General features: G+C 41.6%; 1 protein-coding gene across 1 annotated transcript; it reads right to left on the minus strand.

The window, feature by feature from the left end:
* Positions 1–1,643: 1,643 nt before the first annotated feature.
* On the minus strand, positions 1,644–11,075 carry phc3 (polyhomeotic homolog 3 (Drosophila)). The gene is made up of 14 exons (XM_070919490.1): positions 10,896–11,075; positions 9,986–10,141; positions 9,816–9,896; positions 9,568–9,726; positions 9,304–9,393; positions 8,794–9,016; positions 7,319–7,959; positions 7,107–7,230; positions 6,295–6,572; positions 5,365–5,524; positions 5,154–5,271; positions 3,690–3,819; positions 2,725–3,013; positions 1,644–1,798 (listed from the first exon to the last, which is right to left on the minus strand). The coding sequence occupies exons 1-14, from the start codon at positions 11,073–11,075 to the stop codon at positions 1,644–1,646; spliced, it is 2,784 nt and encodes a 927-aa protein (XP_070775591.1).
* Between the last annotated feature and the right edge of the window lie 1,144 nt (positions 11,076–12,219).

Here is a 12,219-nt window from a genome sequence, read left to right on the forward strand (position 1 = left end):
TAAAGTACAGTCTCTCCTTGTAGCGTCCTGTCATGATGCAAAAAACACCTTGTAATTATGTCTTCCTGCAGTCTAGTGCTCAGTGATGATGGTAGCTTTTGTTTTGTAACACTACAGTGTTTCCATTTGATGCCACTTTATACTCCACTGCATTTCAGAGGGAAATATTGAGCTTTTTACTCCATTACATTTATTTGACAGCTATAGTTACTTTAAAGGCAAAACATATTTTGACGTGTTTGCCGATAAAAGCACACAAAAGTAAATTAAATAGTTTAAATCGGCTTCACCTCAACCAGCCACTACAGTAAAATGCTGCTTAGACTTTCATGTAGCAATATTATAATCCATAATATAATATATAACACTCACATGGGCTATTTTTCTACATTATGAGACGGTTACTTGATATTTTGCTACTAATTATTATCTACTTTTACTAAAGTAAAGGATCACAATACTTTCCTATTTTCATATTATATTTTGTTTTTCATATATATTCATTTAAAAAAAGGAACATTATTAAAAATGTGACAGTATTATTTGTCAAACTCCTTAATGTTGTACACAGGAAAGACAACACTGACAACATGTCTTTGGAGCTGGACCTGTTTTCTACCCAGCAACAAACTGTCACATCCCTCCTTGTGCTCGGCTCTTTACAGCAGGAAACTGTATAACAGACGCCCTCTGGTGGGGGTTCACCAAAATACATGAGATTTTAAAAAAGCCGCTTTTAGCTTGAATCTCACATCTACCAGGCAGCCAAAAAGCATAAACATCTGTTCAGTTTGACAAGAACATTTGAGCAACGCTGTGGAGATGGTTGAAGATATACTACTGCTTATTGAATCAGTGACCAAAAAGTGACCAAAAGGAAATTCAGCTATTTCACGATTTTCTTCAAATTCCACTTTTTAAACACAGACAAAGTCACATTTATTGCTGTCCAATAGAAAAAGTCAATCCGGTCTCCATTTGGAGGATTTTTGTCATCTTTTGTGAAACATATCACAAAACCACAAAACAGAATATCTTAATGGTTTTATTTGTATATTAATAATGTCAGTAATAAATAATTCATAAATAACAACCTTGTCATCAGTTTGGTTCATTACAACTGTGTGTTTGCTGATGATAAGTGTATCAAATGTCATCTGTAAGATAGTAGGCAATAATCTGTCTTGTAAACTCTGAGACTGTACAGCATCCTTTAACTTTTATGTGAATGTTAAGTTGCTTTCTTTGTTTACAAATGATTAAAAGAACTTTTAAAAACCATTTTGAAACAAATGGATAACCGGAGCCAAACTTCTACAATGAAATAACGAGAGGTGACAGAAATAACTGCTCATCTTTGTGTTAAAATCAGCTGTGACAGTGTGATAGACTAACAGCTGGAACAGCTGGAGGCGTCAGGAGTGACACCTTTGGCAGTGGTTACAAGAAAAACTGCAGTCTGTGGATTCATGATCCGCTCTGTGTTTTAACCGTCTCTGTATAAAGCCAAGAACAAGTCGGACAAGTTAAAGACAGGCAGTCTTTCCTCGTTGTCTCTGCAGAGTTAAAAACACCGTCTATTCTATTTTTCTTCATCCTGGATCAACACAAGTTCGTTCGTGGAGAGTAGGAATGTTAATAGTTTATGCATCTTTCAGAGAATTAATGTGGGCACAAAGTTTCAGTGCAGGTCCCAGTTTAAGGTTCATGGTGCTGACCAGGTGGTCCTCTGTTAGAAGCAGCAGAGCCTGTCCGTCGATTTCCTGGGAGCGGAACTCCTGGGCTACATCATGACCACCTGGACAAAAGACATTATGATCTTCATATCTCTATGTGACTTAAATTACAAATATCAAGGTTATACAACATATATATTCTTACTATGTCAAAAACAGGGGCCTCCAGCTTTTATGGGGCAATTTAATCAAAGCTACCTTGGCTGTTTGGAGCATCTGGTGGCATTAATTTGATGCACAGGAGGTGATTCGCTTTATGTCCTTGAAGGCAGCAGTAGTGGAGTGTTTGTAATATAAATGAAGGAAGAGCTGCTTATTTTGCTTTAACAGCCAGCGTCATCACAACTTAACAGAAGAAATGAACAAAAGTGTGCTACCTACATTCATACATTCAAATGTAATAGATGATTTATGATGATAAGAAGGAAATGGAGCACAACCCACTCCAGCGTTTCTGAGAAAAGGTTTGGGAAAACCTGTTTGGCTGCTTATGAGCACCAGAAAATGTTATTTTGTTTACTGTTGCTGTATCAATATGTTGGTTGTCATGCTGAAAACCAATATATAGTAAGTTTTAAAGTAAAAAGTAAAAGTAATAAAATGTTTAAAATCATAGCCACCCGACCAGGAATTCTTAAAGAGCTGCTTTAGATTAAATGGTAGTTTTATACTTTTTGCTTTGCATTTTTACATTTGACTACATCCCTTTTTTAAAACATAATTTTTTGGGGGGCATTTTGGCCTTTGATTGACAGAAAATAGTTGGACAAGAAATGTGGGGAGAGAGAGGAGTCCCCAGCTGGACTTGAAGCGGGGATGTTGTGGTTCACATGGTACAGTATCTGTCTTTAGCCACCATGACGCCCCATTTCACAACTTTTCAATTGTTTATTTTCCCTGGTCTAAGTTATATTCATACCCCAATACACAGAACGCAGCTATATCTGCCATTTCAGGGACAAAAGGTATGTTGAATTCACAGCAGTACCTGGCAGGGAGTTGATATAAGAGAACACTTGTTCTACGCCCCACTGAGACGGACAGCCGACGTCTTCCTCTTCTTCTTCCTCTCCGTCAGAAACGCTGATTGTTTCTGTCACCCTCTGCTCCTGCTCTCTCTCCTGCTCTCTCTCCCTCTCTCGCTTTCTCTCGGCCTGTTTACGGAGCCTGGTTGTCATGGGAACGGGGGGCTCATCTTCCTCGTCCTCTTCCTCCTGCTCGTCCTCCTCTCTCTGTGAGCTTTGCTGGGTCTCCTCCGAGCCAAACGACCCACGAGCCTGTGGAGCGCAAAGACCGACAGATAAATACTGGATCTGCTGTGTTTTGGTGCCTAAAGTATTTTAGGTCCGACATGTGAAAGCTGCAATGTTTTTCAAAATAAAGGTTTAATTTAAAGGAATTATTGTATTACAGGGTTTTCTCTGATGTTGCATGATGGGTCATTGTGCCTTAAGGAACTAAAAAAAGAGTTTTAGAGGCTTTTCCACTCTGTGAATATAGACTGGGAAAAACATTTTACTCTTTTGAAGTACAAAAATGTTCCACTAATAGAAAATATTATTAAAATGATTAGTCAAAATCTTGAACACCTTCAAAATGAGACCCCCACAAGGGATTAAAAGATAAATCTGATGATTACCAGGATACAGAAAACAGAAAAAAACATTTCCTATACACAAAGTCATGTTTATTTTTTCAGACTTTCCTCTTCTATGTGCTTTTTTTTCTTCATGTGAGTTTCTGGAAAATTTCAGGTCACTTGAAATGACTCAAATAAAACAAGGACAAAAAAAACACATTGAAAGAACCGAAGGCATCTTGTCTTATTGAAATAGTTACTGAAAATGTGCCGACAAGCCAGGAGCCTCCTCCAAAGCTCATCTCATCGGACCAGTGATCCCTGCAGCGCTTCTGCATTTGACTACGTGCATCAGGTCAGTGATATCAACTGACCTGTCTCAGAAAATGTTCTCTGGAGGCTCCGTTGACTCTGCTGGGGGGTCGTCCTCTCCTGCCCACTGGCCTGTGACCCCAGCGACCTGCTCTTAGCATTGTGATACGCTTGGTGCAGCTCACACTGAACCTAAACACAGAACAGTGATGATATCATTCTTGAAGCCTAAAAAGCCCTTTGATATTTTACTTTCCTGTGTGTAGTCAGTGCAGACAGTTAGACAGTATTTGCCATCGGGGTAGTGAGCTGATGCATCTGGACTCCCTTTGATGCCTGGATGGAAACTCAAAGAGAAACCTGGGAGTGATTATACACTTGAGACTTTTTCTTATAACCCAAATGTAGCTCAATGGATTCCAGATGTCAGCTGACGTGTCTCACCACCACTGAGACGGACTGCTGGACTACACTCTGCAGTAAAGTGCCTTGCTCAAGGGCATGTGTAGTTGTCGAGGGGATGAGAGCTTTACTCATTATTTCCACACACTTCTTCCAGACGGTGTGACAAATAAACTGGGCAACAAGCTTACGTTACGTTACAGAGCTGCCCTTTCTCATAATGTTCATCCAACAAATCAGTCTTTGTTTTAAATGATGAGGGCGGTGTTATTCTCTATTTTTTTTATTGTCAGCAAATCCCATGAAAAGACTAAAACCAATGCTTTAGTCCATCCCTCAATACTTTCTGGCTTCCCTACACTGTCTGTGGTCATATGTCTGTGAGGACATAAATATTTAAAAATGTATCACAAATACATAGTTTTATTTTTAAAAAAAGGATCAATAATTTCCTAAAATAGCTGGGCACTGTAGTTTTTAGAAAACTTTACGAAAACAGGAGTAAATAGTGCATTTGTTAGGGACTATTTTCAGCGGTGGACTAATACACAATCACTGCTCTAGTGAGTATTATCGAGTATTTCTGACAGCAGGATCGAGTCAAAATAAACTAGTGTGTGTGTTCATGGTAATGAAGGAACATGTCACCCAGAGAGACGGTGTGGCTCATTTATATGTTTTTAGTAGTTTTTGGACAAGAATGCAGCTGGCTCAGAGCAATAAGCTGTATCAGGCTTTGGCTACACAAACAATACTTGTTATTACAATCAATCAGTTGATGGTTTTGGTCTTTTCATGGTATTTGCTGACAGTAAAACAATATATAACACTAACATCAAATAAACACTGAAACAACAGTACAGCAGGACTGGTTACTTGTGTCAATCTTTGCTCCTTTAATTCTGCAGGTTTTAATCAGCTCAAGAAAAGGAAATGAAGGCATGTCTAACTTAACATCAACTTAGCATCAATTGAAATATCATTTTACTGCATCTATAATGCCTTTTTTTTGTACTGGATTGACATTATTTCAGAGAGCCAGACTGATGCTTGATGTGTTGTTAGTGCTCTTAGAGAACCAGAAATGTGGTGATCACGTCTCAATGTGTGAGTGATTTATTTACCTTCTGACGCACGTCATGGAGCAGAAACGCTTGGAGCGCAGAAATGTGTGAGCGTAACCTCTGTTCCCACAGAACTCACACTGCAGCACACCTGCCACACTCTGCCCCAGCTCTGCAACTTCACAGGACCAGCTGTTAGTCACACACACACACACACACACACACACACATATAGATATATACACACACACACACACACACACCACCTCACCATCTGCCGCAGGCCCATCGTTTTCCATCTCAGAGTCAGTTGAATCTGACTGGTCAGCATCCAGAGGACTGTCCTCTGCTGCTGCATCCCCGTTGGTTTGTATCTCCTGGGATTCAGGAAGTGAAGCCTGCTGGTCCGCTAACAGCGAGGACGAGACCACCTGCATTAAGAGGGGCATTTACAAAAGTTAAATTTCACACACTGACATGAAAAGACGTGCGACTTCCTTGTAGATACAGATCATTGGATTACACTGATTTGTAAGGTATGCCTGTCCCAGCCAATGCTTTGTTGAGAGTGAATAAAGAAATAGCAATTCTTAGAGGATAAGTCTGGCGATATTCCCTGTTTTTGTTATTGTCAAGAAATCCCATGAAAAGACCAAAATTAACAATGAACTACTGAAAAGCAGTGCCTGATATAACACACTGTAGTTTATTTACAGTGTCAATGCACCGACATCAGGTGTTTTGAACTAATCACCTGCCGTGATGTTGTTATCTAGATCTTCAAATAAACCCTCATTCAGTGTGACTTAATTAAACATAATGTAAAACCAAGACAATCCTAGCAGACCGAGTGTTACAGGAACTTGGAAAAACAGCATTTACACACGATGTGTTGCATTATGTTGTAATGAGGAAGCAGAAAACAGAATCTCAGCCACATCTGTACGTCGATATTTCTTTTAATGATTGAGTCAGAATACTTAGACGTCTTTACTTTTTGATTCTGACACCAGAATTAGACATTTACTCATGTTTTAAATAAGTGAAAATGTTTTATACTACATTCTCCATCATACCTGCACCGGAAATCTTTTTATGTTAATCAGTCATGAATAATAAGAAATATATACCACCAAACAACAAAACGCAAGACACAATGTCAATTTAAAGGGATTCAGGATAAAATTACAATTAAAATTACCGGGAATGGCTCCAGACCCTCTCGGATGACGAAGCCCTCTACGAGATGAGTAAGGACGTGGGTTGTGAGTATCCTGTCAGGGCTCCCTGGGAGGCTGGCTGGGGAGGATGGGGGCTGGCTGGGGCCTCTAACCGCTGCTGGCAGGATGGGAGGAGGTAGAGGAGGAGATGGAGGAGGAAGGTTGCTGCTGCTGGTGGTGGTGAGCTGGGACGGCTCTTCCACCACCGGTGACCTGATGACGGAGCGACTGGATACGATGGAGGACGAAGCCATCGCTGCTGAACAATCAGAGGCAGCAAAGATAACAGAAGAGAGGGGTGTTTCATGAAGCAAGATTACCAGTTAAACCAGGTTCATTCCAGTAATTCAAGTTTGTTTTCAGGAAATTCTGTTTCGTAAAGGAGCTTTAAATAAGTCTGACCTAAGTTGCCATGGAAACTTATCCCTCCAGACTAGCCTGGACTCAGTCAGGTTAACTTCACCTCAGAACCTGAACCAGTGTTACAATCAATCTGACCGACTGAAACAGTGTTTTCTCCAAAGGTGACATAATCCAACTGATACAGAACAAGTCTTGTCAGATACATCAGAGTTGTTTAATAGTACGTTGCATACACGCTCATTTTCGGCACTAAAAAGTCACCACACATGCACATGAAGCAGATCCAGGTTCAGATTTATAGGTTTATTCAAGGTAAGCATTTCTGTGCCTCCTTTATGAAACACCCCTCTGGCCGGTGAGGGGAGTTTGTAGGGTTAGAAAGGGTTTCATTATATATATATATTCTTTTATTATTATAATCATATTTTACCTGCACCATTCTGCTTAGGAGGCACAATGAGAGGTGTAGGGGTCTTGTCTCTCTGTGGACCGGGAGAACATCCATCTTTCCTCTCCTCTGAACTCAGTCCGTTCACTTTGCATGTTTGCCCCGACTGAAATTCAAACCACAACAATCCCTTGGTTAAAATAATACACACTGAGAACAGAAAAAGCTTACAAAGCTTAACCACAGCGACTCACCGAAGGAGTTTCATTGCGTCTGACTGGATGCACTTTCAGATCTACAGCCACCGTCTGAGGAGGTGGGAGGTTCTGGTAGGGCATCTGGACCAGAGCTTCCGCTACAGGCAGCTCCTGCTCTGTCAGCAGCACCCGTCCCGACTGGACGGCCAAAGCCTGGACCGAGTGCAGGGACAGCCTGTGGAGGGAGGCTGGGAGGTTCTGGGGCATCCTGGGGAGCACCAGAGGAGGAGGAGGAGGTGGAGGCTGGTTCTGCACTTGTGGGAATGAGGTCCGGCGCTGCGGAGCGGCCACCAGAGGAGGAGGCTGAGGCTGAACGGTGGCAGCTGGGATTGAGGTCTGAGCTGAGGATGCAAACACACTGGAGACAGATGAAGAAGAAGAAGAAGAAGACGGGGCTCGAGGGTCACTGTTGGTTTGTGACTGGGTGCTGGGAGTGGTCAGTCTTTTCATTGAAAGAGGAAGAGGGTTGGAGTTGCTTTCTTGAGGTGCTACTCTGAGGGCGATGGGCTGGAGCTGTCTGTGGTTTGGAGCTCCTCCTGTCGCCTGCTGGAGGATGAGCTGGTGGTGCGCCACCCGCTGGCCTGGGGGACATGACAGCTGCTGCTTGACCAGAGCGTGGGTCTGCACCGGAGAGTAGGCTGCAAGGAGAGCACGAGGAACAAAAACAAAAAAAATAACCAACACAAGTACCTCTTTTTCAAGGTTGACCTAATTGTCTGAGTCAGTGTATCTTTGACTCTTCACATCCAGCAAATCTGTTGATTCTGTATTGAGTCTTGACTGAGTTACTTCTTGAAGATGAACTCAGTTTAGTTTACAGCTACCTGGACTCTGCTGGACTTCTCCATCTAATCATTAGCACATTAATAATAATAATAAAAAAAACACTGTACATTTTATTTTTCACCATTAATGGGAGCCTAAATCAGCATTGTAAGAAGCACTTATTTTGCATTCCATCATCAAAGAAAGAGTGTGTCTTGATGTTTGAATAATGTTTGTCCCTAAAACATTTAAATTTGTTTAAAACTATTAATGGAATAATAGTAGTAATAACAGTTTGCTCCTCCAAAACACTGTAAATATAACACATCTGTCATTGTTTACCTGAAAGATGATCAGACTCAATATGTCACAAATGATCTATTCCACCTTTACAGGGTATCTTATTGGTCTATTAAGGGACTTAAGAATATTGATTTTTTCCCCCACCTCTTCCCAGCTGATGTTATTTACAGATGGTTGATTGCTTGGTTCTTAGGATTGGTTGTTGTTCTTTGTGAGTGTATATATGCAGACTTGTTGTCATTTGTTATATGCGATCACTGAACCATAGCTGTTTGATATATCATAAGCGTAGACAGCATGTGGGAGCTGATTTTCATTCCTGTGACTCATCACTGGAGCCTGAAACACATTGGCTTTCTTGTAATCTTTCCGTCAAACCTCAGTATACGAACACATTAGCTCACCTGGAGTTATAATCTGGGGTCCTGAGGCCAGCCTGGTGACATCAGCCGGTCCTGTTTCTGTTGCGCTGTCAGTCAGCTGGTTGGTCTTCAGCGCGCAAATTGACGCCTTGGATACAGAGGTGGTCGAAGTCGGGGCTTGCGACTGGGCGGATGGCTTTAAAATCACACTGTGGGCTGTGGCCAGAGCTCCAGGCAAGTGGGCACGCAGAGCTAGATTCTGCACCTGAATATGCGCAAAAAGAAAGTCACTTTTACGCTGTTTATAAATCAGTTGTGTGGTTGACAGCCCTTCACTACCTTGTTCTTTCATGAAACTATATTAATGGTTCCTCTTACATTCATCAAAACCCCACACCACATTTCTACCCCTCACTTATATATTTTCCACGTATCTTTTCATTTTGCAGTGTGGCTCATGCTCGAGGTGTGTAACATCCTGAAGTCTATAATATTTGCGTTCTTGTGGCATGCATGGGTTATTCTAATTTTGAGCCTGGCAAACATTTGTACCTGAGAGGAGGTAGGTAAAGAGGAGCAGGAGGTGACAGCAGGGAGGTCTGATTGAACTGCAGCCACCGTGGCTGCAGGAGTTAGAATAAGCTAACAGAAGACAGGCAAAAAGCAGGGAGAGACAGGTGGCTAGTTGGTTAGAAATAAACCCAACGCAAAACATAAGAAAATGCATTCATTAAAAACAGAAATCGGGCAAATGAGTCGTGCAGTTTTAAAGTATCAGTATGACAAACAGCTTGAGATATTTGAAAAGGTTTGTACCATCTGAGTGCGAAGGTACATCTGAGCTTGGTTACAGTTGGCAGGTCTGTTTCCCAGGAGCATGGCCTGCTGGGATATGGTGGTCGCAGCACCAGAGGAGTTGGATGTCTGGGTACGGCCAATCAGCTGGGCTGTCACTGGAGATGCTGGTAAAGTAATCTGGATTCGGGGCAGCATGATGAAGACGATGATAAAAGAAAGATGCTGGAGCAGGTCAGATTGATGAGAGTGGTAATGCAGATACTTACTGAGTTTTGGGAAACACCACCAGGCTGATGAACCAAACTGCCACTGGATGAAGAAGGTGACTGCCTCTGACAGACTGAAGCCTGAAAAGCATTGTAGAGACGTCACACACCTGATAGCTCGTGTTAAAATGACTCATGCTTGAACTAACACATGACAGACACCATCTGACCTGCTGAATGGTGGCCAGACTCTGCAGATGGGGGGTGTGCTGGTGCTGCTGCAGGGCTGCTGTCTGCAGCATGAGGTGCTGTTGCTGGGCTGCGTACATCTGATGCAGATACTGGGCCGCCATGCTCTGAGGTCTGTGGATAGCATGCTGGATCACCTATTGCATCACATGATGGACACATCAATTTCAGTGCAGCACAAGGTATTTTATATGGAAATCGCTTTTTTTAAATAACATATACTCCTGGTGGAATTTCAAAAATACATATGTTTTTGAGTAGCCTCTTTCCTAAACAACATACCAATCTATTGGAAAAAATGTTCACAGCAGTACAGAGGACTGTCTATTTCCTGCACTGCCTATGTTTCATTTTGCAAAATTCAAATATTCTGTATTGGCTCTAAGCATTACAAGGAATCATCTATCACCTGCCCGCCTGTCGAGTTAAACAATGCCTGCAGAGGTCCCAGGTGTTGTCTATTACCAGGAAAACCTACCTGTCAAATGAAACAATGTATGCAGAGGTCTTGGGTACTGTCTATTACCTGGATTGTCTGCCAGTCAAGTCAAACAATGCATGCAGAGGTCCCAGGTACTGTCTATTACCTGGACCACTGTGACAGTCAAGTTAAACAATGCCTGCAGAGGTCCCAGGTTCTGTATATTACATTGATTACCTGCCTGTCAAATGAAACAATGTGTATAGAGGTCCAAGGTACTGTCTATTACCTGGACTAGCTGCCAGTCAAATGAAACAATGCATGCAGAGGTCCCAGGTACTATCTATTACCTGGATTGCATGCCAGTCAAGTCGAACAATGCATGCAGATCCAAGGTACTGTCTATTACCTGGACTACCTGCCAGTCAAATGAAACAACACATGCAGAGGTCCCAGGTACTGTCTACTACCTGGACTGCCTGTCTGTCAGGTGAAATGATGCTAAGGGAAGTAGAGGGCGCCTGGGTGCATGTGGTGCTGCTGGAGCTGACTGTTGCCATAGTGATGGCAGCTGATGTGGTGGTGGGGGTGGTGGTGGCTACAGTCCTATTAGTGTCTGCCTGCTTCTCTCCTGGGCTCTGCCTATCCATCTCCCAGGTCACACACAGATTCAGTAATGGGAAAACTGTGGAGGTGAAATAGACATTAATTAAAAGGAGGCAGTTAAATACAACAGTTCCAACTTGAGTTGAATCAGGCAAATGGAGATATACTGCTTAGCTCTTTTGTTGTTCTACAGTTTTCTCAACTGTCTCTCTGCAGCTAAAGCTCTTAGTTTAGTCTAGAAAGGGGATGATTTACACCAGTTGGAGCTTTAAATACTGAATAGTTGTTAGTCTGATAGAAAACTGCCAGTGTTACTGTTCAAGGATGAACTCTGTTACATTAAATGAGCAGGTGGTTTTTCCTTTCCAGATTATTTACATGCAAATCTACGTCAACAAAATGTACTCCATCACACTTCGAGGACACTAACTCTACCAGTTATATTTTAATTTGACCATAATTGAAAGGTATCTCTGTGATCTTGTTTTCAAAGTAGAGTTCACTGCTGCATCCCAATCTCTACATTTGGTATTGCAAAGCTATAGTAAAAACATTTTATCTATAGACAGGATGCCTGAATCATAATCTATTCCTTCATGATACATGAAGGAAAAAATACGTTGATATTTCAGTTCAGTTTGGTTTTAACCCCAAAAGCATATAAATAAAATTAATATAAATTCACATAAATAATACATTTACAAGACAATCCATCCATTGCAGAAACAATACACTTCTGGCTCATAGTAATCCTTCAGTTACATCTATATAACTCTATGTTTTTCAGAGCATCTTAAACTTTTGTTTGACCTTGGTCAAAGTGAATCATCTAGTTATCATAACATGAAGAAAAACAAAGATGGAGTTACGAAGACCTGATGAATGTGTACGAAAAAGGTAAATCATTCACATTATTGATGCATTTTCATCTTCTTATTTTGTGCCACAACCACATCTGTAAAGAGACAAACATCAGACAAAGGTGCAGCAATACTGGAGGGTTTGTTTTTCTTTCAACTGCTGATGAAGCCAGCTAAGATATTCTGATAATGTCAATGAGCTAGCCTTAAAACACTGAAATTCTAAGCAATATTTCATGAGGCCAAACACTGGTGGTGTAGTGTACTGCTATAGCAGCTTGAATATTGATTGATTTTTGCTGCAGAGTCGGTCCTGTCCTATAAAACG

The sequence above is a fragment of the Enoplosus armatus genome, chromosome 14, assembly GCF_043641665.1.
Source record: "Enoplosus armatus isolate fEnoArm2 chromosome 14, fEnoArm2.hap1, whole genome shotgun sequence".
In the NCBI taxonomy this organism is placed as follows: Eukaryota; Metazoa; Chordata; class Actinopteri; order Centrarchiformes; family Enoplosidae; genus Enoplosus; species Enoplosus armatus.

Excerpts from the sequence above, each read along its gene's own strand:
- phc3 (XM_070919490.1), bottom strand. The coding sequence starts at position 11,075 with ATGGATAGGCAGAGCCCAGGAGAGAAGCAGGCAGACACTAATAGGACT. Across the intron at positions 9,897-9,985 it reads GTCTGGCCACCATTCAGCAG|GCTTCAGTCTGTCAGAGGCA; the intron begins GTCAGATGGTGT and ends AATGCTTTTCAG. Across the intron at positions 3,820-5,153 it reads TCCATGACGTGCGTCAGAAG|GTTCAGTGTGAGCTGCACCA; the intron begins GTAAATAAATCA and ends TTCTGTGTTTAG.